This window comes from Notechis scutatus, chromosome 1, assembly GCF_049901735.1.
Source record: "Notechis scutatus isolate UNSWTSFEM ecotype Mainland chromosome 1, rNotScu1.2, whole genome shotgun sequence".
NCBI lineage: Eukaryota > Metazoa > Chordata > Lepidosauria > Squamata > Elapidae > Notechis > Notechis scutatus.
The window spans coordinates 115,878,349-115,904,867 of NC_142009.1; the positions used below are offsets into that span (position 1 = coordinate 115,878,349).

The 26,519-nt window shown below is 34.3% G+C and overlaps 1 protein-coding gene and 1 long non-coding RNA gene across 2 annotated transcripts; one reads left to right on the forward strand and one right to left on the reverse strand.

The window, feature by feature from the left end:
* Nucleotides 1-25,935, forward strand: TBX18 (T-box transcription factor 18). Its single transcript, XM_087943960.1, has 8 exons — nucleotides 1-701; nucleotides 3,375-3,552; nucleotides 6,203-6,304; nucleotides 11,488-11,659; nucleotides 19,306-19,473; nucleotides 20,793-20,857; nucleotides 22,696-22,790; nucleotides 25,095-25,935. The coding sequence occupies exons 1-8, from the start codon at nucleotides 275-277 to the stop codon at nucleotides 25,817-25,819; spliced, it is 1,932 nt and encodes a 643-aa protein (XP_087800086.1). The 5' UTR covers nucleotides 1-274; the 3' UTR covers nucleotides 25,820-25,935.
* On the reverse strand, nucleotides 7,147-22,774 carry LOC148132959 (uncharacterized). The gene is made up of 3 exons (XR_015745408.1): nucleotides 22,671-22,774; nucleotides 10,368-10,458; nucleotides 7,147-7,276 (listed from the first exon to the last, which is right to left on the reverse strand). It is a non-coding gene; the product is annotated as an uncharacterized LOC148132959 (long non-coding RNA).
* Nucleotides 25,936-26,519: the final 584 nt, after the last annotated feature.

The window sequence follows — 26,519 nt, forward strand, 5'->3', positions numbered from 1 at the left end:
TAATGAGCAAATTCTTCCCACCGGTCTCCTGCCTGGAAGTGCTGACAGATCAAGGCAACAAATTTCAATTCCAAGCCCTAATTCGTGTCCGCAGAGCGTTTGTTACCCATGTCAGAGCTGTTCGGCCCTTCAGACGAGGCAGAGCTTGCGGGAGGAGAAGGAGGAGGGGAGGACGGGAAGCCCCGCTTTGGCACACCGGGATCGTCTGGGCTTGCAAAGGGAAGAAGAGGAGGGGGGAACGCTCGGCGACCCACTTCAGGCTGCTAGAAGGTGGATGCAAAAGGAGCGGCGAAGCCAAGCGAAGGCGAGCGGCGCGGCCTGGAACAGCAAAGCAGCCGAGAGAGAAGACGGGAGGCTTCCAGTTGGCCGGTCCGACATGGCAGAGAAGCGGAGAGCCTCGCCTTGCACCGTGCTGAGCCTCAAGGCTCACGCGTTCTCCGTGGAGGCGTTGATCGGAGCCGAGAAACAACAGGAGCAGCCGCGGCAATCGCAGCAACATCCGCCGCCGCAGAAGCGACGAAAGCTGGCCGGAACCAACGGGGAAGAGACGCCGTCCGAAGGCGGCGGCGGCCACGGGAATAACTGCGGCACGGAGACCGGCGAAGGCGCCGGGCAGAGCGCCACTTCGCCCTCCAGCGCTGAGACCTGCTCGGCCGCGCCTGAAGCAGCGAAGACTTGTGGCGCCCGGGAGGTACCTCCCGGTAAGTTCTTGCGTCCTCTTGCCTTCACAGCCCGCTCTCCGCTTAAGAAAGACCTTCCCGCCCCCTAGTTTTCCCTTGCCTGGTCATAACTGAAAAAATGGAGACGTTTTCCTTCCAAAAGACTTCCAGTGGTCCCAATCCCCAGGCTGACGTTTCTTCTCGGACTGAGAGAAGGCTGTCATAGCTGGGCTCAGCGGCCTGTCCTTTCCCTTCAATTTATCCCGAATAAATCAGACCGAGCTGTTTCTGGGTTTTCAGAAGCATCGGCAGAGTCTGGTCGTAGTAGCAGAAAATGCAGGATTTAAACAAAAACAAAAACCGGGCAAAGTTCTAATGCTCTGTTGCATCTTTACTAATAACAATAGTGAAGCACTAATAAAAGAAGTGAAGTGCAATTTTTATTCTATTTTGTTTTTTGTTGTCGTTTTTCTGGAAGGAATTGGTTTATGTGGGATTAATCCCAACTGAATATACAGTACTAGTATGTTTTAGTTCCAGTACCACTGCTTTGTAAATTTCTTTCCCCAATCTAAGAGTTCAGGGGACTTAGCCCCCAGGACCTTTGCAGAAGGAAAAAAAGCATGTCCAATTGGAAATAAAGGGGACTAAAAATCACACAAGGATTGCCTTCACCCTAAAAATAAACCTGGTTATTGAATAAACCCATTTGCTTAAATTTGTACAATACAGACAACCAAACTTGAAGATTTTGTACTGTCTAAGCTTAATAGCTCTATCAATTCTTATGTGGTTAAGCATTTTGCATATCAGAGCGAATGAAATAGTTATATTATCATTACTGGTGGGGTAGAGTTTTTAGGCTGCAGTCTTCTAAACTTATCTGATGGTGAATACCATTGAACTAAAAGGGAATAAGCTCCATTCAATACCCCATAACATGCCTTGAAAGGTCATTCACTTGTGGGTTTCTCAAGTGAACTGCACATGATCTCAAACTGAATTAGTTCGACTTAAAACAAGATCATCTTTATATTTTGTGGACAGACATTACATTTTAATTTCCAAGAAAAATAATTCCATTTGCTCTAAATCGCTAGTAAGAAAAAATGATTTATATTAACTTAAGCATGGATGGGATGCACTTTTAACCAGATAATCTTTACTGCTTTTCAGCTTCTTTTTTAATTGGACTGAAATGTTTATGACAATGAGACTCATTTTTTTTCTCTTGATAGTTAACTACATTACTTCAAAAATATAGATGTTAATATTTTAATGCCCCAACAGCTGCATTGGATTTAATTAATTAGGGTCCAATTCAGGGTATGCAAATCAAAATACACTGAATATATATTGTTGTAATTTTTACCCCCCTTTAAACTGATAAAATATTATATGTTTTCCTTCAAGTGGAAAAAAAATATGGGTGACCACAGATTTTCTTACAAACATGAATTTGGTATTTAAGCTAACTGAAATTTACAGATTTATTTTCAAATATACTTTGGATTGGATTGCTAAATTCATTTGCTTGGGCAACTAGTCGATGTAATCTGTCCCTGAAAAATAACGAAGTTCATCTTGGTGTTTTTGCTTATTTGTTTGGTGATGACAATTTTGTGGACACATCCAGTAAAGAGGCCTAAAGCCCATGAACCTTTATTTTACAATATATCCGAAAATGAAATAATACTAAGGCTCTTTGTTGTCTCAATTTACTTCCAAGTCAGTACACCCAGGGTGGCCTTGCATGCCTGGTACGAGATACAATCAGTGCAGAAGCAGGTCTGGATTTCAGTTAATACTTCCTTTCTGCCGCCTTTTAAATAGGATTTGGGCCTAAGCAGTGAAGGCTCCAAAATCAGCTTCCAATCCATTCCAAAAAAAAGAGTCCGCAATTAAAAGACATGTAAAGCATTCAGCATGGCGAAGGAAGCTGTCTTTCTTAAATTGAGGCCGACTTCAGTTCAAATGGCCTTGGAAAAAGGACGGCTGTCTATAATCGTTAAAAAATGAGTGAATAGGAAACCAACTAGACTGCTTCTGGTTGAAGGCGATTTATTATTTCTAGGAAGGACCTTCTAATTGACGTTTAAGCCACCGATGCCTTTTTGTTGCAAGGAAGGGCGAGACGACAGGTCGCACGTACGCGCCGCGGCTCTTTAAACGTATCTCGCCGCCCCTGGTGGCCCTCGCACTATTTTCGCACAGGGACGCTTGCGGGGGGGGGAATGAATTCCCGCCTTTTCCAGCAAGATTTTTAAAAAAAAAAAAATTCCGGGCCTTTCACCTCGCTTCTTTTCCCCCAATTGTTGCCCGTTTACAAATACCCGCGTGGAATTTAGGCTCGAGGAGTTGTGGCCGTAGCAAAAAAGCAATTTTTGGGGGGAGGGCGAAAAGCACGCGCCCTTTTCTAAGGGAGGCACGTGCGCATGAATCGCGCGGGAGCGTTGTCAGGAAAGAACAAGCGAGTCACGCTTCAGGCGCCTTTTCCCATTGAAAAAAAACCAAAACAAAACAAGGCGCTGGTTTCGTGGTTAAGATTTATGTGGGATGATTTTTATTGTTGTTGTTGTTATTCTCCCTTTCCACACGGGAGCTACCGTAGTCGCCTCTCCCTTCGGATTAGGTTTAGCGCTTTTTAGGCCGTTTTATTTGCCCTAACCGCCCTCTCGTATCTTTCCTCCCCCCTCTCTGTTTTCATTCCTACAGGTGGGTGTGAAGAGGGTTTCTTAAACGGTACGTCGCCCCCTCTGACTTCTGCAGGCCCCGCCAAGGCTGCCTCGCCTTCACTTGCCGCGCAAGTGCCTCGGGTGGACCTGCAAGGCGCGGAGCTCTGGAAACGTTTTCACGAGATCGGCACCGAGATGATTATTACCAAGGCGGGAAGGTAAAGGCAGGGAGAATCATTCCTCCGACTCAGTGGGGTTGGAAAAAAAAAAAAAAAAGGCAGTGCCGCTAAATCTGAGAATCCGCGCAGCTCCGACATTTACTATGGGATTTCCGTTTGGGTAGAGGTTTTACGACCGAATTATATTTCCTTAGAATATTGGTGGTTACATGTTACTCTTCAACATTCGGTCCCAGAACCGACCCCGTTACCCCCGAACGGTTTTTGCTGGTGGATGAATTTTCAAATAAATGGATAATCGATCATGGGGTGTTTTTAACGTTAGCGACCATCCCCTCCGTGTTAATTTGGAAGTAAATCTTAAAGTCAGAATATGTTTTGGAATGAGATACCAAATCGAAAGGCAAACTATCTCCACGCGCATATATTCAGTATTACAGTGATTGTATGTAAATCATCTGAGTTAATTTCCATGTTCTTATGTGGCAAGATTTAGAGATACATTTTAAAATAAGGGGCACAGTCTTAGTAACAGTCGTAAAAATGAAGTTCTTTCTTCTTTTCCAGCTAATCAATGATCTTCAGTATATTCCTTGGAAAGGCTATTGGTTTGAAATTAAATTGTTTATTATCAATAATGATCGGTCTATTTTTAAAAAGCCTAATATTAGGTATGGCTTGAAATGTTATTATCTGTTGTATCTATTTTTTTGTTTATAATAGTGAAAACATTTCACGTACTGTTTCTAGCATTCTGAAGTATGAATAAAATTTCTCTAAATGTTTTCTGATAGAAAATCAAAATATTAGATCAGAAGCAAAATATTCAGGAGAGACCATTGGTTGCCTTTGGTTTTCTGCTTCAGATAATTTGTATTGTCTCAAGCATTTTTCATGTTCAAACTTTCACCATTATGCTAATTAAACATAAACATTTACTGTTGTGAAAATAGGAAGTTTAAATTATCTCTAACATGTAATAATATTTAAGAATGGTGGGTATGGATTCAAACTGATGATATGTCAAAATAATTTAGCAAATTATGGAGCTGGAGAAGCCATTAGAATTATAAATGAGGCAGAATGTGAAGAATGGTAGGTTTCCTGTCCATTATTTTAACAAAACTACATTCTCCTAAAAATAACTTTCTTATTTTCTAAAGAATGTATGCAATATGATAAAAGTCTGCATTGTAGAAATGTATCTGAATGCATTAAAATGACAGAAACACATTTTATTGAAGCCATATGTCACCTTCATTTTCAGAGAGGTTTTGTTAATGATTGAAATGCAGTATTAAAAAAACACAAGGGAACGTTTGACTTAACAATTTTCCTGTCAATTTTTCTTTATTTTACAGATTAAAAAAATGTTAAAAACTAGTTAGCCACAGCTAGTTTTGCTTCTTGGTTTTTTAAAAAATGTTAATTTTATTATTTCTAGAATGTAATTTAGATTTCATATTTTTAGAAAAGACTGAGAATTTTAGGAAAATAGAATATCTATGCCCTTTATATGAAAATAAAAAAATGTTATGAAATTCCTTTAATGCTAAGACAGTTTTTACCCAAGAGTTAATTTGAGAAATACATTATAGTAAGTCATAAATTTCTATGTAGTGATTTCAGTTAGACAGTAGCAAAATTGCTGCATGGATTTTTTTTATTCTTTTAATGAAGTAATTTTTGAGGTAATTTTTGAAGTAATTTTTTCTCTCATTGAGGGAGATGGGCAGTTTAGAAATGTGAAATATAAATACATTTTATATACCTATTAAATACTATACTTAGTAAGTCTTTTTACTTAAAAAGTGGGGGAAATAATTCATAATTGCCTTTATACAGAAGTAAATCCTATTTGTATTATTGGAATTTGTTTCTAAATACACATTTAGAATTGTACCTTTATGGATAGATATGTGTCTATATACTATATGTATATAGTTCAGATGTAACCATGATTTGGAGTTTATACATATACACAATTGTGCATATATATGCCTCCCCCCCCCCAACATTATAAGTAATACAACCCTGTCCTGGGAAATTCACCTCTAAAACCATGCTTATTGTTTCTGTAATATATATTCACTGCTGAAAAGGTGACAGATGCTATAATCTCTCACTATGCTAATTATTAGAAGCAGCTGATAAAGACATAGATTTTTTTTCCCTTGACAACTGCTAGTTTTGATAATCTGTTTACATATCAATTTAGGTTGTGCATGTATGCACGTAATGGTGGAGGGAAAATGTTTATGTTCAGGGCTCTAAGACATGAAGATGAGCTGTACCTATTTACTTTTGAGGAAACAAAATTGAGGACCAGAATGGCAAACTGAAAATCATATTTCTGAGTGGCTGCAGCTGTTACTTCAGCCTGGGATGTGAGTTTTAAAACAGCAACAAATTAAAAGCAAAAAAATAAGCTTGCTAATTCACATCTATACTTAAATGGGGTTGAGTTTGTTCTTTGAAGGAATTTCACTAACAAAATACATGTAAAAATTGTTGAGACAATGTAACACATTGGGTTGTTGTGTTTTAATGAATTGACTCTGATGATTTAAAAAGAAAAAAAAGTCCTGCAGATAACTTTCAATGAGAAAGAATTTAGGGTTTTACTTCAATCATGTTCCTGATTTTGTGTCCAAATCTGTTTTTTATTAAATATTCTTTTTATATTCAGACGGATGTTTCCTGCAATGAGAGTGAAAATTTCAGGCCTAGATCCTCATCAGCAATATTACATTGCTATGGATATTGTCCCTGTAGACAGCAAAAGATACAGGTAAAGTAGCATTAATAATGGGATGAGGGAAATATAGTTTATCTGGAAAATAACAAAGATTGTGCTTAATTCCCTTCCAAATTCCTATCTTCTTTTCACCCATGAACAATCCCAAAGTTGGTGATTGTTTTTTGTGTTTGAGTTGCATTATACATTTGGTTCATATATTGAATATCCTCTGTTATCAATTTTTTTTCATCTTGTAAACAACAGTCTTCAGCTCCTTACTTGCAGATAGGTTCACCATAAGTAGTAAGATTGAAATGAAGTAGACTGTCTTTACTGTGTGCAAATCACTTTGCTAGCCCAATTAAGAACAACACTGCATGAATATGGAACTACTCAATAGCTAAAGTTACAAGCATACAAGGCAGCTGTAATTTTTCTGTGTCACCATGGAAATTATGTCTTTACCTAGTCAAGAGGCAACGGTGATGTGGTATGTCTTATTGGGATCTTGACATTTGATTAGCAGGTCCACTAGGGGGGACAGCACGGAAGCCTCTTCCAGCTAGTGGAAATCCTGGAGGACACCACAAAACTAAAAAAGAAAATGTACTTGCTTTGCTTTAGCCTATGGCTAAAGAGTTGGTGGGATGGAGTTTGTTTCATGAAGCAGTTATGATAAAGCATCACCTTTAAAGCTCATACCTGGTATTTTGCTCAAAAAGAGAAGGAAATAGAAGAAATACTAAGCAATTTTCATACCCTAGATCTGCCTTGAATTATTTCAAGATGGGATATTATTGCATACATTTTACTAGACTGAATACATTTTCAAGATGGATGCTACATGGCCATCATAGAATTATGATTATTCCACAGGATGTTGGTAGTCCTTCTCTCCTTGGTTATTTCTTTGTAGGGTAGATGCATAGCAGTTGAATTTCATGCCATCTCCAGTAGCAAAGATGTAGCAAAAATAGTTGTTCAATTATTCCTGTGTATACTTCATGAAGCTAAACAAATGTCCTGAGATAGATATATAGATAGATTAGATTAGATCATTACATTAAATGAATGTTGAAGAGACATTAATGAAACACTTGAGAAACTTCTATGGAATGTAGGACAGAAGCCTATTTTAAAAATATTCCATAAGAGAAATGAAACAAAGATAGTTTTCTTCTCCATTATCATAGTACGTGCACTAGTTAAGTAATGGACTTTTTGCTGGTATGCATAGGTCTATATTTGGGTTTTGAAAAAATGGGGCTGGCTCAGTAGATCACTACATCCAGTTAAACAAAGAATTTTGCAGATAAATTCATTCATACCCATTAGATTCGAATACTATCATTAATGGAGTTTAATGGAGTTCTGTTCTCCAATTTTGATGGATATTTTTCAGTTTATATAGCCCAAAGTGAATAAAATTATGGGAAATTAGCATACACCATATGTATTCTTAAATGATTCAACCATATTCTCTTGGTTTATAAAACCTAATAGAAGGAAGCTAGCCTTGAATTCCATTATATTGTGTGATTTCCAGATTTTAGTAAAACATACATATAATGGCATGTAAAATACATTTCCCTCCTTGAGAATATTGTACAGCTTATTGAGATTCACTTGAATATGGGTTGATAGTTATTATGGGATCGAAACTATTTTGATTCCTCTGAGAATTGGGCATTTGATAAGAGAATTTAAACAGCATAGTTTCCTTTTGAAGATTGTCCCTTGCTTTTCACCTTGGTGTTACCACAAATTGGATGATTCCTAGTTCTGTCTGTCATAATCCAAAGATAATGTTGATTTTTTTTTAAAAAAAACTACAGTTTATTATGGATTGGATGAGAGCAAACAAAATGAAAGGATCTAACTGATCTTGGCTGGTAAAAAGATAAGCGAGTTGGAATTCAGATGCTTAGTTTGAGGATATCTCTAGATTTAATCATAGTTTGGCTACTTCCCTTTCATTGGTAGCCAGGAGTCTTCCTCGGCTCCAAATATGCCAGTTTAAGGTGTCTGACTTGGCATTGGTATAGTTACATCTGGATTAGATCACTTCCATACTATCGGAGGATTGCTTTTGAAGATTGGAAATTTTGGCTAACTTAAAATGCTGCAGTCAGGTTGTTAGACCAGTTATAAAAAGAGTGTAACTTTTTGACTACAATATTTATATGACTGGTAGTTTGTTAATGGGTACAATTCAGAATGTTTGTTATAAATTCTTAGATAATATAAGGTCAGTTTATTGAAGAATTTTCTTCTCTGAGATGAGCTGCCCAAGCAGGCTCCTCCTCCTCTCTCTCTCCCAAGTTTTATATGCATTTGGCATAAATTGGAGAGCCTTTTTTAATGGTTTGTAGCACATTTGGAAATCATCAATGTTATTCAAGGCAATATTTGATTTCATTCAAACAATTATGTCTCTTTTGCTCCTCTGTATTTAAACTTTTATTTCATTTAATAATAATAATTGATCCGGCTCTTGTCTTTATGTCTTTATGTCATTGTACTGATTTTTAAATTGTTTTTTAATCAAGGAATGTAATAGTTAACCATATTGGATACATAATTAAATTACATAGAATTAATATTTCTGTTTATTATGGAAAAACCAGGCTAGATAGCAGGAGACTGAATTCTAGTTCCACTTTAGCCATGAAACCTGTTTGTTGGGTGACTTCGGGCGGGTTACTGGTAGACTTCAACTTACAACTGGTTGCTTCATGACTGTTTGAGGTTATGACAAAGCATAGTATAGAAAATGCTGGAAAAGTTTGGTTCGGCTATTTAATATGTGCTGTTATTTCTGTGCAATTGTTTGTAATCACCTAATGGCTATCAATAACATTAAATATGTTAATGTAAGAGTTCAATCTTATAGATCTTTGCCAAAGTGGTATATATCTGCAATTCCCACTACAATTCCTAAATTTGTAGAAAGGGAAATATAATAAATGCTTTCAGAAAATTGCTCAGAATATCTTTACTATAAAATTAGATAAGTTTTACACATTCATTTCTCTGAGGAAAAGATTTGGGTTTTAATTTATTGGAAATACTTCTAAAACCATTGTTCGAAAATGTCAATTCTTTTTTTTTTTTTAAAAAAATCAAGTTATTGAATGTAATAAATACAACATCATTATATTCTCCTTTCTCCAATCTTGATTTACCTTTTGGATTTATAAAAAAAAGTCCAATTTTGCATCATATGTTCTGAAACATCATCCTAATTGATTCTAGTGCATAATATTGTGATAATACTTTAATACGTTGACCCAGTGATTTATTAAAACAGATGAGAAACCTCAGTTATATAAGGGTCAAATAAATATAACGAAGTATGAATCTGAATTGCACTTGATCACCTTCGGTTGCAAATCTTAAATAAATTTTCTAAATCTTATTCAATAGGATTTCTTTGTTTAAGATTGCTCTACTCATCATGAATGCAAATGTAATTGCAGGGGTTATACTAAAAAGCCATATTTCTAAAATAACAACCTAATTTTTATTTTTATTTTTAAAATATTTATTTTTTACTATTAGCTTTAGTGAAACTTAAAGTTATAACTCATGCTGATTATTTCTCATCTATATTTAATTCTGCACAGAAATAAGAATGTTAAATAGTGCATTACGAATAAACTTTCTGCTAAATGATTACCTAAATGTATGGAAAGAAATGTTCTAAATATAGATGTAATATTTGGATACACCACCCAGAACCCTTCTCTAAGCGAGATGGGCAGTTTAAAAATAGGAAATATAAATAAATCATTTTACTTTTTTAGATAAGATAGATAGGTAGGTCGATAGGTAGGTAGGTACTTTGCATCAATAGTCTTTGATTGTGAGTTGATGATTCTGTTTTTTTGGGCAGAAGGAGGGGGTGTTCAGCTCAGTGATATGAAAACATACACAAATCCTCCTCCTGGATTAGGCCAAAATTCACCTTCATCCAACATTTCATTTCTCAATACTGGATGCTCCTCTGCACTTATAGGCATGAAACAGACATGCCACGGTCCTTTGTATCTGCTATCTGGAAGCTATTTTGCCCCAATTTTCTTCAAAACTAATAAGCATATGATAGCCTTACCTCCACGAATCCTCTTTTAAAGCTGCACAGATTAATGGCTTTCATCATATCTTACTGTGGTGAATTGGTGGAGAATTCCTCAGGGTACAGTCTGTTGTGAAATAACGGTATTGTTGGATTGCAAGGAGAAGGGAACATTGATAAAAGCTGTATCTGTCCTCCCTTCTCATTCACCAAGGAAAAGCATTGCTGGGTCAAAGCCTTTCCCATTAACAAAAGACCCTTTCTTTTTGTGGGTTGCAGTTTTAACACCTTTACCTGGGATTAATTCTTACATAACACGTAGTTTATTCTTGTATTAAGAATATTTTTACATATTTTTACCTCATAAGATAGCAAGCCTGATCGTTTTTCCAAGTAAAGTTTTTGTTTATATAAATTATAATTTTTGAATTGTTTTAATTATCAATGAGGGATTTGGAACAAATGTTTCTATCTGCAGTTCAATTTACTGATAGAAAAATACTGACTTAATTTATTCAGTAATGAATCTGTTCTATTAAAATATGACCACAAAGCTTAAATCATACAATAACAGTATTTTTCTTTACAATAAAGAAGTAATGCTGACAAGGGAAACAGTCCCGCTCTTTTCTTTTCTGTAAATATGTTGCTGTGCCTGATTTTCTGGAACAGCATTCCACCACTACCCACCCCAAGCCTGAAATGGCCCAAGTTCTGCTGTATTTAGGAAAGCCTTAAGACAGGACCCTTCTCGAAAACACTGGGCTTAGACAGTGCCTGAACTCAATAGCAAGTAGCAGACTTTGAATCTGCCTTCCTTGGTGTGGTGGCTTTACTTCTGTAATGCTTTAGTGTTTTGTTTTTGGATGTTTTTAACCCTCTTGTAAGACACCCAGAATCTCTTGGAGAGTAGGCAGCCTTAGAAAGTAAGTAAATAATTATTTATTTATTATATTGCTTTCCATGCCAAAGCATCTTGAAGCAATTTTCAGTAGGACCAGAAGTAAAATGCATAATTAACCCAATTTAAAAACAATATAAAGCAACCATTAACTAAAACCTAAAGGGGAGGGGGGAATTATAGAGTATACACTTATATTACAGCAAACTTGCAAAAGAATATTTTCATTGTGAATGTCATAAATCTTCCTCATAGGTACGTTTATCATAGTTCCAAATGGATGGTAGCTGGAAATGCTGACTCACCCGTTCCTGCCCGTGTGTACATTCATCCAGATTCACCTGCTTCAGGAGAGACTTGGATGCGGCAAGTGATTAGCTTTGACAAACTGAAGCTTACAAACAATGAACTGGATGACCAGGGTCATGTGAGTTATTTTTTTTAATGTATTTGTTTTTCAGCAACATTCACATAAGACAGTTACTCTTAAAAATAAATTAATAAACCTTTGGACTTAACACTAACAAAAATTGATTGATTTAGCAAAGCTTACGTCAGCTTTGTTAATGAATGTTTTCATATTTTGCCACATCAGTGAATTAGTAATAGTTTCCATCAGATGTTTGGGGCCTTTGGACACAAACAAAATTGAGCATATGAAAAATATCAAAACTGAAAGTACAGAACAAACAGTGTACTTTGCCTTTCTCTCTGTAATTGTTGGATGTTTTTTTAAAAAGTGAAAAAATATAGACTATAAATCCTTAAAATGTGTTCTCAACATATAGGAACCATAGGTGCACTAAAGAAAATGTATATCATGATTTGATAATTTTTGCAAAGTTCCCATGAGCTTTATGCTATTCTCAAAAGGAACAAAATGAGAGCTGAGAGAGAACAACTCTGATAATGATTTATTACCTATCTTACACAACAAGACCTTTTTACAGCTGAAGCTCGTTACATCTGCAAAACTGGAAGGGAATTGTATAGTTTAATTATTGTGTTTGAAAGCTTCTAAATCGTTTAGTTATGATACTAGCTCATTTGATAATATATGCTTTAGGAATATTTCCATTTTCAAACAAGAAAAAAGGAATACACTAGTATCTTTAAAAATGATTAAAATACATCTCAATAACAATAACATACAAATAGTTTTGAGTATTTTTTGATACTTTTCATAAATTCAGAAATAGGTGGCTGCTTGGACTTAGAAAAACAGACTGAATTTTGGAGGTACGTAAGGGCCTTTTTAAGTATACAAAATACAATCAATCTTTTTGTATGTTAACCTAACTACTTTAGCTTGCAATTCTAGGTGAAATATGGTTTAGATTGAATATTACATTAAATATTCTAAATTGCATTTAAATTTTCTAGTTTTGCTTAATAATTATCTAATCTGGAAAATCTTTACATAATTCTGGAAAATCTCTTATGAAAATTTGATATTCATTATGTTCATATTATGATTGTGTCTTGTTTTTCCTTTTATTATTGACAGATTACCTGTATCTTTATGTCAGTGTGTTAGGCAAGCTTAAATGTGGCTGAAAATTGGCCCTACTAATTTTTAATTCTTTTGTAAATGATCTTTTAGATGGCAATGCATCTTTGTAAGACAGTTACAATTAAATCATTTTTAAGATAGTTTATTCCAAGATTAAGAAGTGTGATTCTGTGAGACCCTCAAAGGAATGAAGAGAATCAAATAAAAAGGGGATAAAAAGCAATTATATAAATTGCAATCATTTTGGAAAGACTGTTGGATTTCTGCATCTAATTTGAGCAAGAGTAGAGAGAGTGGCCTCAAATTTCAATTTCTTTTTTAGAAGAAAGCTGTGGTCTTATCAAACACTACTTTACTATAGTCAGTTTAAATTATTCAGAAGCAGCTGGTATTCAAGCCTCTATGAGTTGGATAACACCTCATGAAAGATATAGAAAACAAATTTTCAATACCTTCTAAATCTTCTATATGGATTTACTTAAATCCTCTCTTAATTAAAACTGTATAAACTTAGCTATTTATTATTCATGTTGTAGTTTAGAGTTATGGAAATGCCCTGCATTAATTGAATACTTCAATTTCGAAGAAAGTCAAATAGCTGTCTTATCATTTGAAAAAATATACACCCAAGTGATTCAAAACTAACAAATAAATTTGAGACAAAAGTTTATATTAAAAAAATGAGATTTAAATAGTCATTGATGGTTACCCAGTCAGAATTATAAAATGGAGAAAGATTATTCAAAAATATATTGTTTTGATTATTTAGCCACCAAGATTGAATAAGAAAGCATTTCAAAATAGTGGAATTATTGCACATTGAACAAATCTCAAGGGATTATGTATCATATGTAAATAGATGAATATTGCTACAATATTGCCTATATTGATGTTATTGTAAGCTTTCAGATATACTAAATGTTATATAATTTTCCTGGAGCATTTAATTATATTATGTAATAAAATATTTTATACCTTGTTATTATGTGGATTTAATGCCAAAATACTTTCATACAAAATGTTCAGATTTGTCAGGGAAACAAGATTGTTTGATAAATATATTCATATCATTTGTACTTTCAATGTCTATAATCATGCTGTAGACATTTAAGTGTATTGATATTGAAAGCTTCTGACAGTTTTTAATACATAAATAATTCTCAATTTGAAAATATAAAAAATAGTAAATTTTGCCTGTTCCAAAACATGTGAAATTAAAAATAGTTCAGATTAAATTGCTTATTCAACTATTTACATTTTCCATGTACATCAATTTCATCTTGATGAAATTTTAATATTTTCAAGAGATATTTCCTAGTATTGGGAATAAGGACATTTTGCAGTGTCTTCCATAGATATTTTTGCAGAGGTCAAATCATCTATCTGTTTATATTTGAAATTCCTATTGATTGAGTTTAATAAAAATAATACTTACAAAGCAATGTAATCCAACCAACTATAATAGCACCTTGGGATAGGTTTAGAAAATATGGTATAATATCACATTTTAAAATCCTTGTATACCCATACATTCTATTTCTTTTATCTGGAATAAAATGCCAGTAGAATAGAATTTTAAACTGAATTTATTTCACGTTCATATAGACTGAAAATTATTTGTAACATCAATCATATTTCCTAAAATGTTCTCCAAATGACATTTCTAAAAATAATTTCCTCGTATAATTTTATAACTTCCATAAAATAAAAACCTGAAGCATTCTTAATAAAGTACATATTCATAGTTGAACTAATGGAAGTTAAAGGAGTACAAACTAGAGTAAATATTCTTATTCTTATTTTACTAAGCCAAAGGATACTATTGTTGTCTCTTTGTATACTTACCGATAAGGCTATTTTCATCTCTCAAATATACAAATAAATAAATAAATAAATTCAAGTTTGCCTTTATCTCCTGCTTTAATTTCTGTTAATTATCTTAAGATTTATTATATTATTCCACCAACATAAAAACATTTTTCTGGTATTAAAAACCTGGCTTGTTTATTCAGTGTAATGTAAACAATTAACATGCTTACTACTAAAATAATGGTACCTGTTCTAGAAATATATTTCTGCATTCTGTTTGTTTCTTTAATAGTTTCCAAATTTTAACTCTAATCTTAATCTTAAGGGGGGGAAAGCCCGTTTCAGTCATAATTATGAAATTATAATTGAAAGCGTAAAAGAGTCACTGGTTTAAAAAACAAAAACATAATACCAACATGCTAGTGTTTATTTAAATGATGCTCTTTCTTCGCTTGCAGTTATGAACAGTACCATAATGCTTTGGCAATCTCTTATCGTTGCCTTTCAGAAAATTAACCAGTTCCTGCTGTTCCTCTGCAAATTTTACTGTGTTTCTCACTCTCAGACATTTTAGGGGAGATGTTTTCATGTGACCAATTCTGCCTTGATGCATCATTGACAAATTTCTGGCAGACGTTTGGACAATTCATAACATTGCCTCTTCATACTAATTAGTATCTCAGAAGAAAAGATGTTAACTAGACCCAGAACTGCATCTTGTTGTCCAAGTAAACTAGGGTGCCGGCAAATTAAGAGCTGATTTGTTCTGAAGTCCACTACTGAGGAAAGACTCGGATAAATCTTCAGTTCAACACATAATTAGGCAACTTGATGGCCTCTGGTTGAAAACAAATATTAATTTTCAATGGCATGAATTGTCTTAAAATGTATGTATGCATGTACTGTTTCAGTGGATCTAAATATGGAATAATTACTAGTATTGATCCTGCAGATTTGCATATTTAGAAATTGCAGAGCAAGGATGAAATTATGTCTAGGATAAAAAGATTAAAATAGAATGCTATTAGATAAGACCAAAAAGTCCTCTAATGTAGTATTCTATTCCCCGTAATCCCCAATTGAGATGTCTACCTCTACACTGTTTCGGCTACAGTAGAGATGTATAGATGAGTGTTCTATAGTTAATCATTTATAGCTGAATACATTTTATAGAAACCTAAAGTAATATTTATGATCGAGACTTAGCTGCAATCCTGATTTAATTCCTTGGAGTGAATCCAATTGAACTTTTTATTGCATAGTCCTGAATAATACTTTTGAATAAACACGCTTGCTAACAAACCAAAATTATGGCAATAAAAATTAGAAGGAGGGACACAAATACAGGTTGTAAGTATAGTTTTTTAAAAATTATTGAAAGCTATAAAATTCCGCTCCAAAAATATCAACATACTGATCATTTTATTTTTGCAGAAAGGCTAGAAATTCCAGCAATTCATTTATTCTGTACAGACCCAGTGTCTTGAAATTCTAAATATGTGAGGGAGGACAGATATAGCACAATTGTATAGTCTTTGTTGTCACAGGTATGTTGATTAAATCTGTTTTCTGGTTATGCTGGGTGTTTTACAAATACTTAAGTGCTGCTTACTTGAAAAAGATTTAGTGTGGTTTGGGATCTTTTACCAATCTATTTTCTTATCTTGCTTTACAGTATTTAGATCACTAAAATTGTACTTTAGTTGGACTTTTTATCTCTGTGTTACCTTTTGGAGATACAACAAAATGATAATCAGAAATTTCTTTTTTCTTTATCTGTATACATTTGTGTTTCATCTGCAGCACTTCTAAGCATGATCAAACAAGAGTTTCAAGAATCTACAAACAGGGGAAAGGGAAAGCAGTAGGTTTGAAATACAATTAGTATTCAAGCTAGAGTATAGTATTAAAAATCAAAAAATACTCGTAGGCTTTTCATGGTGAAATATTTCACAGTCACAATTTTTTTTTTTATCTCAGTCACATTCAGGAATGTACACATCCAGGAAAATATATTGAACTGAAATGAGAGATATTTATTTCTAATCTTGAATATTATTCTAATCCTGAGTGACTTTGTGTAATTGTAACAAACAGACCATTTACTGGCATGCCCAGTACTTTTTACCATACGAAACAAACATAAGTCAGTTCATTCATTTCATCCAGAAGGCTTTGACATGAAAGTAAGTTCAAAGTCTAAGCCCTATTAGTTTTGTTGAAGCTTGTATCCAAGGAATTGCCTTCATGAAAATGAAGAGAGAAGTTCTACAGTAATTTTTTAGGTTTTAGGTTTTTTTTCTTTGCAATAATAGTCTACAGTGCATTTACCTCTCCTTGTTAAAGGGAAGATTATATCTTTACTTCTAATTTCTCCAACCAGTCCCAGAATTCTCTTGTGCTGAGAAGAAATCATTCATCAATGTTGCATTATTTGAAGACACTGGGTTATTAGCATTGTTTTTTCAAGTCGAAATCTTTGGCCAGTTATTTCTGTAAGACTAGTGGTGATATTTTTTGCGGAAGTCCATTGGCAAATGAGTAACAACAAAAATAATTCATTGTGTGAAAGAGTCTCGCTGGAAAAATAAATAAATAACTTTCCATATGGATAGTGCCAAAAGCATTCACACTCACTCATTCACTCTACTCTCTCACACACAAAGAAGTGTATTAACATTTTCAGAATTATGGAGTGATTTCTTCTTCAGTGTGATTTTACCAAAGCAGTACAAATTGTCCAAAATATCTAATATACTTTTGAAATGTTTGCTTCAGCAGAATGATTGTTGATATCTTGTTCTGATAAAAATGCAGATGTTGGAGAAAGTACTTGGGGGGAACTTATCTAAGCATATTTGGTGTGCATCTGATAAAACTGTCAAAAATCAGAGTTCAGTGTAATGGAAGTTTATGTATGTGGAATTTTGCTTATCCAAAAGACTGTCACTTTCCCAAGTGTGGAATGATTTCACTTAAAAGTGTCCTAATGATAGCCAAGATTTTTATTTTTTTCAAATATAAAATCATTCCATTTTTGGGCACAGTAAGATTTTATGAAATTTGGCATTCAATAAAGTATCATGCAATGGGAACTAGGGAATGATGACATACAGAGCTGAATTTAATATTTTGTGGCCAATAATGAAACAGGAAATTAAAAATTGTATTCATTTTAAATTGACAGTCTGTTGGCTGATAGCCATAAAACTTCGAAACAAAACAATTTTCAAAAGTAATATATTTTTTATTTGAAACAAATTCAGGTGCATCCTAAAACTGATGTAATATTTTCTTCAGAAATCTTTGAAAATTATGGTTTTTAAGATATTATGAAAACATTCCCATGTTCATTCTAGAAGTTTCACATGAACAATTTTGAATTTGGGAAGCAACAAAAAGAAATGATATTTCAGAGATGTAGTAGACTTTGCACAATCTGATGGAGAGAGTGTTTTACAACTCCTTTTCAGATATATTTTTCTTCTGAGGGAGATGGGTGGTTAAAAAAGTACAACAAACGAACTAAATAGCAATTGAGAATCTATATGGACTAAATTAAATTTTTCTAGTGCCCTTGGATGCCTGTTGTACTTTCAGTTTTTAACTAGATCATTGAGCTTTTACTTTTGCCACTCTAATTCCATTTATTTTTGTTTTGCCCAAGGTCAGAATTCACATTGTTAATCAGTGTGTTAACGATGAATCCACATATGTAGGTATATGAACAGTGGCTATTCTAATTTTTTACAAAAATTTTTCCCAACTCAATAGTCTATAAGTATTTTATACCTGAACTCCAACAATTCTTAAACGTGGACTGGGAATTATGAACGCTGAGATTGAACACTTCTGTGATATTAGATGGAGAAATTGCTGCATTGTGAAGGAAACATAATATAGAAAGGCCACCTCAGGGCTTTAATATTTGTTTTAAAAACTTGCTATCAGGATGAATACGTTGAGATTCTATGAATTCTTAGGAGACAGAATGAACAAGTAGAATAGGAGAAGAACAATGGGTATACAAAGATAAATCCTCTTTGAATACTGGCAAGGAAGATTGGCATGTTCAACACTGTATTCTTTGACAAGCTTCTCATAGTACCAATTGGGCATCCTTCTATTTTGGTTTGTTTAGGTAAACACTCTATCTTTTGGAGTTATGTGAACATCATTTGTAGTATTTTTGGACTGGTGACTATAGTGTATAGTGTACCAGTGACATAACTTTGATTCAGGTTAAATTAAAGTCTAAGATTTCCTTTGCTGTGGTCTAAGTTATGCTATTCTGATGTAAAGATTTTTAGAATGACACAGTTTGCTATCATATCCTTATAAAGTAATATTTTTTAAAAAAATATGTTTATATGGTATAATAAATAAAAGATTAAATTACTCCTTATAAACTGGGTATGTTCAGTAGCTGATGAATACGTGATTTCTTCATGATTCAGAAAACAGAAAGTTCAAGAGTATTTCTGAAATATTTTAGTCTGAACTGAACAGAATCAGCTTTAGTCCAACAACTCGTTTTTAAAACTTTGATAATTGCTTCTGTTAGCTTAAAAATTATCATCCAAAGCCACTCTATTGAACTAAAGCTGGGTAGTTTTTAGATTCAATACAGCATATTTGCTTCTGTCAGAATAAAGCAGGGTGGGCAATTCATACTATTATATTTAAAATAAATATAATAGAAACAGGAAGAAAATTAGAACGTTTTTCTTTCTTTCTCTTTTTCAATATAGATAATTCTTCATTCTATGCACAAATACCAGCCACGTGTCCATGTCATTAGAAAAGACTGTGGGGATGATCTCTCCCCAGTCAAACCCATTCCTTTTGGGGATGGCGTGAAGGCATTCACTTTTCCCGAAACTGTTTTCACTACTGTCACAGCATACCAGAACCAACAGGTAACTTTTGTTTTATTTTGTTTTAATGCCGATGGCTTAGTAGGATGGGCATTAAAGTCTATCAAAAGTTAAACAAAAGAAATACTGGCAAACATCAAAAACAATACCATAGCTTTACAATAAAAGCAGTACTGACCTACATAATATTGAATTCCTAGTCTGATCTATTTTGAAGGGCTAATTAGAAAGAGAAGATTGAAAACTACAGAATAAATACCACACTGCCTCCTTCAAGGCTGCTGGTACCTATCCATTTCCCCCCAAAAAATCATTAATCACTTCTTGAATCAATTCTTCACCTATTTCCTGACTACCCAGAGGAAGTAGATGGAAAACATATCCAACCTGCTAGTAATAGAAATTATGCCACAGAAGTTCTTATCATCTTGTACATTCTTTCCCACCCAGCTGTGAGCCACCATGCTCAGAGCTATTAGATAATATCTGCAGGTACTATAAGAATAAAGGTAAAGGTTCCCCTCGCACATACGTGCTAGTCATTTCCGGCTCTAGGGGGAGATGCTCATATCCATTACAAAGCCGAAGAGCCAGCACTGTCCGAAGACATCTCCGTGATCATGTGCCTGCCGGCATGACTAAAACACCGAAGGAGCATGGAACGCTGTTACCTTCCCACCAAAGTGGTCCCTATTTTTCTACTTGCATCTTACACACTTTCGAACTGCTAGATTGACAGAAGCTGGAACAAGTAACGGGAATTCACTCAGTTACGTGGTGCTAGGGATTCAAACCTCCAAACTGCTGACCTTTCTGATCAACAAGCTCAGCGTCTTAGCTACTGAGCCACTGTGTCTCTCTACTATAAGAATAGGGAGATGCAAAAGTTTTGTTGCCCTTTCCACAACCCTTTTAGCCTGGATATGGCTAGGTTTTATTTACACAATATACCAATGTGCTTTTGAACATAATATTAGAAGAAGGCTGCATTAATTTTTGTTGACAAATGTACATGCCAAGGGCATTATCCACCTACCAATGCACCTATGTAGCCTCCAAAGAAGCAGGATGGTAGAAAAGCTATTGGATAGAAAAAGCAATTCAATAAAAATGAGATTTGCTACTGGTGTTTAGATTTTTTCCCACATGATTTTTACAGGAATTAAATTTTCATTGGACTCTGTCCAAGTAGTTTCACTGAACAAATAATAACTTGATATGTGTAATATACAGGGTTTTTTTGGCATGTATTTACAAAATATGCTTGCATCATTATTTAATGGTTGTAATTCAGTTTTTATGTAGACTTTCTGTGTGTGACTTTAAAAACTTTGCACATTTTCTACGTATTATCTTTACAGATCACCAGACTCAAGATTGATAGAAATCCTTTTGCAAAAGGATTTAGAGATTCAGGGCGCAACAGGTAAATGTTCTGACATTTATTGTAAAACTACATGTTATTTATGAAAATGCATAAGTATTTGGAGCAAAAGTAGCATATCTAAGTTGTATGTCATTTGGGAATTAAAATTTGGTATAGATTCATAAAGTTGGAAGAAGCCATTAAGGCCAACTCCTTGCTTGGTATATAAAGCAGAATAAAGCATATTGTATGTGCTTGAAACCACGCAATGAAATGTCGTGTTTTTGCTCATATTATTTTACAGACATTGTATGTAAAAATCAGCAGATTTGTGTATGAGAAATATACTGTGTATGACTGACAATCTTATGAAGTAAAATAGGCTTTATTGAAAACAGAATTCTTTGGAAAAGAATATTATAAAAAAATTTACTCCAGGAAGTAAAACATATATTTTCTTTCTTTCTCAGAAAAAAAATATGATACAGTTAATAAAATTAGCCATTTGGATGTATAAATTATGATGGTGATAAAACAAGTAGGACAATCCTCAAAAGCATCTTGTATAAATTATCACATTGGCATCACTTCTTCAGGAGATGGGCTTTTATCTGTACTTTAGCGAAAAATGAAAACTCTCCTATTACCACAGGGATAAAAAAAATTAAAGCTATTTTTGAAATTCACATATCATATTATTTCTTAATTCTTTCCTACAGTGTTTTGGGGATCAGTCTGGCACCACTGTCTTAGAGAAGCAATGTCATGGGAGAATACTGGTTGTTTCAAATTGCTAAGCTAAATTGCAATTCTGGTTTGATTGTGTCTCCAAAGAAAGTGAATTCCATAAGTTAATTATGTTTACGATAAAAGAAGTACTTTGTCTTTTCTCTCCAGATTCTATTGCCAGTCAATTTAATTGGTTGACTTCAAGTTCTAGTGGTATGAGACAAACTAAAAAATGTATCTTTCTGCATATCACTTATCATTTTGCAAACTGCTACCGCATTTTTTTCTAAATTAAAAGGACCTAGCTATTTTAGTATTTTCTCAGGGATAATTTTGGTTGAAATTTTCCATACCTTTCCCATATGTGATTCTTTATTAGTTCTATGCGATGAACAGAGTAATGAAATTATAATTATATATAGGCTTAAATATTACGTCTTTGGTAGTAATATGTAGTTTAAGAGAAAATATATCTGTATTTCAGGAATATGCTGATAATTGTTATCATGAAAGTTCATCCCAAAATGGAATCCCTGACCCACTTACTTATATGACTGGTCATTGCATACATTTAAGCAGTAAAAAATTTGAAGCAAATTAATATTTCAGTAATTGCAGAACTGTTCACACTGAAAATCCCAATAGTTGGAATTGACAAGTGTAATGATACATATATCGTTAACAAAAATTTTCAAAAACCAAGTAAACATTGCTTGAAAGCCTTATTCCCCATTTTTCACGATGAGATGGGATGTTGTAGGAAATCCTAATTCAGATGTTTATAAAAATGTACAATCCTTCACTGGCTAATAGCACATACATTTCTCTCCTGGAGTCATATAATAATTCTTTTAGTTATACCCAAGCCCTAAAATCTATAATTTGGGAAATTTAAAGAGAATAAGAATGCATCATTACATGCAGCTTTCAGTCCAGGATCATATTAATAAATCTATAGATAATAGGGCAATATGTAATAGTAATAGGACAAAATGAAACCATGAGTTACATTCCATATCCTGAGTTGCATCTCCAACACTTGTAATTTGCCTTTATTCCTTGTTTGCTGCTTTATCTGTGAATCATACTTAATGAAATTATACCATGCTGAAAATGTGAAAAACTTTTAGGTAATTCAACTCACAAAATATTCTTGTTGTGTTGTCTAGGATGGGACTGGAAGCTTTAGTAGAATCTTACGCATTCTGGAGGCCTTCACTGAGAACACTTACATTTGAAGATATACCTGGAATTGCAAAACAAGGTAACTCTTGTTTATAGATTGAATTATGCTAAATATAATCAAAGTGTTGTTTCTGTCATTGAGGTAATAACTTTTGTTTATTTAAATATTTGGCTATATAATCTTGTGTTTGTTTTAAAAGTTAGACTGATAGACTGAACCCATTTTTCTATTAACAGGAAATCAAACAAAGCTAATAAAAATATATTAGAGAATCTCAGCAAGAGCTATTAAGGAAAAAATAATTATTAGTAAATATATAGTACTCCACTTTATCAGATACTGAAAAGGATGAAAAAATATAGCCCATGCCACGTTTAGAAGTGATCTGGGAGGAATCAAAAGGTTCCTTCATTGTAATTTAAGAATAAGACTTTTCCTTGCTACCAATCCTCCTGTAGATTCTCTAGCAAAAAAAAAAAAGTGGTTAACTGTCATCCACCAGATTGAATATCCCAATACATTTACTGGTTAGAAAAGCAATAACATTTTTCTTCTAACTTATTTTCATACAAATATGTAGATTCATTTAATCCAGAGGTTCCAGACTTCCTGAAATTAAGAATACGAGCATCAAAACTTAAGAGTTGATTCAGTTTATGCAGAATAACATGAAACTGTTATGTGTAAGAAATATTTATGGAGAAGTAAGTTCTGAAGTTAAAACTCAATTTTAAAGATCAAATCTTATTCCGATTCTACATGAAAAGAAAAAAAACCTTTTGATATCATATTATGGGACAGTCTAGATACAGAATTAACAAAGAAAACATGTTCAATATAATTGGTTTTAAATGTTATATGTGATTTGTATAGTTAATGTATAACAGCTAGCCAGAAGTAGATGTGGGCAGATCTTGCTTGTAATTATAACAACTTATAATTATAATAATAATAACAGTTGCTACATCAATTACCATTAAATCATTAAAATTCCTTCCATCCCATCCACATTTGCTACATTAAAAAAAGTTATAATTTTTTTGAGATACCAACTGTATTCTAGCTTTCGTCCAGGACTTTTCTACTTCTTTTTTCTGTCCTTTCTTACAGTATGCTCTTCAACATATTATTACAAACTATACTGTGCACATTGTAAATCACCCAGAGTTACTGTATGCTAACAGATTCTAATCTGGTTCTGTCAATCTTTGATCTAAGATTGAGGAAGATTTTTTGTGAAAGCTACACACTTGGCTGTTCAAATACAGTAGTGCATGCCTTTCCACAGTGAAGCAAATTAGTTCTATAAATACACAATAGTTATAATAGTGTGAAGACTTCAGTTAATATAAGCATAAGTCCAACTGCTCTTTGTATTTAGCAAGAGGTAAGCTCTGGATAAGACGCTGAGTTTGTCGATCAGAAAGGTCGGCAGTTCGAATCCCTAGCACCGCATAACGGAGTGAGCTCCTGTTACTTGTCCCAGCTTCTGCCAACCTAGCAGTTCAAAAGCATGTAAAATGCAAGTAGAAAAATAGGGACCACTTTGGTGGGAAGGTAACAGCCTTTGGCGTATAGTCATGCCAGCCACATGACCACGGAGACCTTCGAACAGCACTGGCTCTTCGGCTTTGTAATAGAGATGAGTACCGCCCCCCTAAAGCCAAAAATGACAAGCACGTATGTGCAAGGGGAACCTTTACCTTAGGCAGCTCAACCTCCCTTCTAATTAATGATCCAATATGAATGTTATATTTATTTAATTCCCAACGCTCATGTTCTAGATGTTTCTTTTATTTATTTCTTAAATTTCTACACCACCCGTCTCACCTGTTATATTGTTTATAGAATTCATGATGTTGCAATGCATGTTTCATTACTTCTTCTCCTTTCTACTTGTAATGCCTTTTGAAGATTATTCTATAAAATATATGGGGTGGTACAACTGGAAATTAATGCCCGTGATAAATAAAAATTTAAGCTATAATATAAATAAAATTCTTTAGAACTGCCTTTAACTAAGAATCTCAAACAATTATTTAATTTTTAATATAACCTACAAACTGATGTAAGATGGCAAAGGCTAAACGGGCAGAATAAGTCTTCCCTCTCCATTCTGCCTGGTCATTACTTCCTAATGAAAGAAGAGTTACATTCTTGCATTTAATGTTGGCTGCCTGTCCTCAGATGTGGCAGTAGATGTTATCTTGCACTCTTGAAGTACAGTAATTGAACCACTAGTCTGTTCATTTTTGATCATGGTAGCATCAAAAAAAGCCATTTTTGTGCTAACCTGCTACAATCTTACTTTGGCCATTTTAGGGCAATATGCAACAGTAATAGATAAATGCCATTCTGTAATATTCCGATATTTCCTTTCAGGAAACACTGGTTCTTCCAGTTTGCTCCAGGGATCTGCCAATGGGGTACCATCTACTCATCCACATCTCCTTCCGGGGTCACCTTGTTCTTCTCCTGCTTTTCACCTCACTCCCAATACTAGCCAATTCTGCAGCCTTGCTTCAGCTGACTATACAGCCTGTGCTCGCTCAGGTCTAACCCTTAACAGGTACAGTACTTCCTTGACTGAAACCTACAACAGGCTTGCCAATCAAACCAGTGAGACCTTTGCAACCCCAGCAACTCCCTCTTACGTTGGTGTATCAAATGGTTCAGCTGTGAATATGCCTGTGGCAGGTAGTGATGGTGATGCATTCAGTTGTCCGCAGGCGGGATTATCGATGCAAATTTCAGGGATGTCTCCACAACTCCAGTACATTATACCTCCTCCATCTGGCAATGCCTTTCCAGGAAATCAGACCCATCCAAACTCTTACAACACTTTCAGGCTGCATAGTCCTTGTGCTCTGTATGGATACAACTTCTCCACTTCCCACAAACTGGCTGCAAGTCCTGAGAAAATTGTTTCTTCCCAAGGAACTTTTTTGGGGTCATCACCAAGTGGAACCATGACTGATCGACAGATGTTGCCCCCTGTAGAAGGAGTGCACTTACTTAGCAGTGGGGGGCAGCAAAATTTCTTTGACTCTAGGACCCTAGGAAGCTTAACACTGTCATCATCTCAAGTATCTGCACATATGGTTTGATAAATACTTCTATAATTAAAAGTACAGTGCATTTCTTTTTATAATGTACCTTCCCCCCTTTTGGGAATAATGCCAAGGTGATTAATATGACTTGTAAGGTAATTGTATGAATAACAACAAAAGAAATTAGATTGAATCTTTTGATTTGCTTGTGGGCAAACATTTGGACAGATTCTGGCATCTGAGTTAATCTGATTTAGTTATCAGAATAGTCCATTTAGTTTCTGAGTAGCATGCACTTCATTTTATAACACGTTTGGCCATATGCAACAAATTAAGCAGGACTTCCTCCAGCACTCTTTCCCACGTTTTTCCTCCTTTAAGGAATAAAACAACACTCAACTCTGATATAGATGAAACAAAAAACACTTCACCATGTATACGTTGTACTTGTGTATTATGTTTGTGTTCAAACTATTCTGAATACAGTGAGCCAGTGCCATAATGTTTACATTACTTCTCTGTTTTAAGAGAGATAACTAACGTGTGCCTTCATTAGACTTAATCTAGACATCTAGCTGCATCATGCTTTCAAAACAAAGAGACAGGATCATTTTCTTTCTCAGCATTTATGATGTACCAGTTGATTCTGTGCTGTGCTCTTGTCCTTATGATGCATTGCTAACATAGGACTATCTGCTGGCTTTGCATCAAATTGCAGATGTAGTGGTGACAAGCTAAATTATAGAGTGAAAAGAGC

Bases quoted from the DNA above. Each gene is read 5' to 3' on its own strand.
- TBX18 (XM_087943960.1), top strand. From the start codon at position 275: ATGCAAAAGGAGCGGCGAAGCCAAGCGAAGGCGAGCGGCGCGGCCTGG. The intron at 3,553-6,202 runs GTAAAGGCAGGG...TTTTATATTCAG, and splicing joins ATTATTACCAAGGCGGGAAG to ACGGATGTTTCCTGCAATGA. The intron at 11,660-19,305 runs GTGAGTTATTTT...TTTTCAATATAG, and splicing joins AACTGGATGACCAGGGTCAT to ATAATTCTTCATTCTATGCA.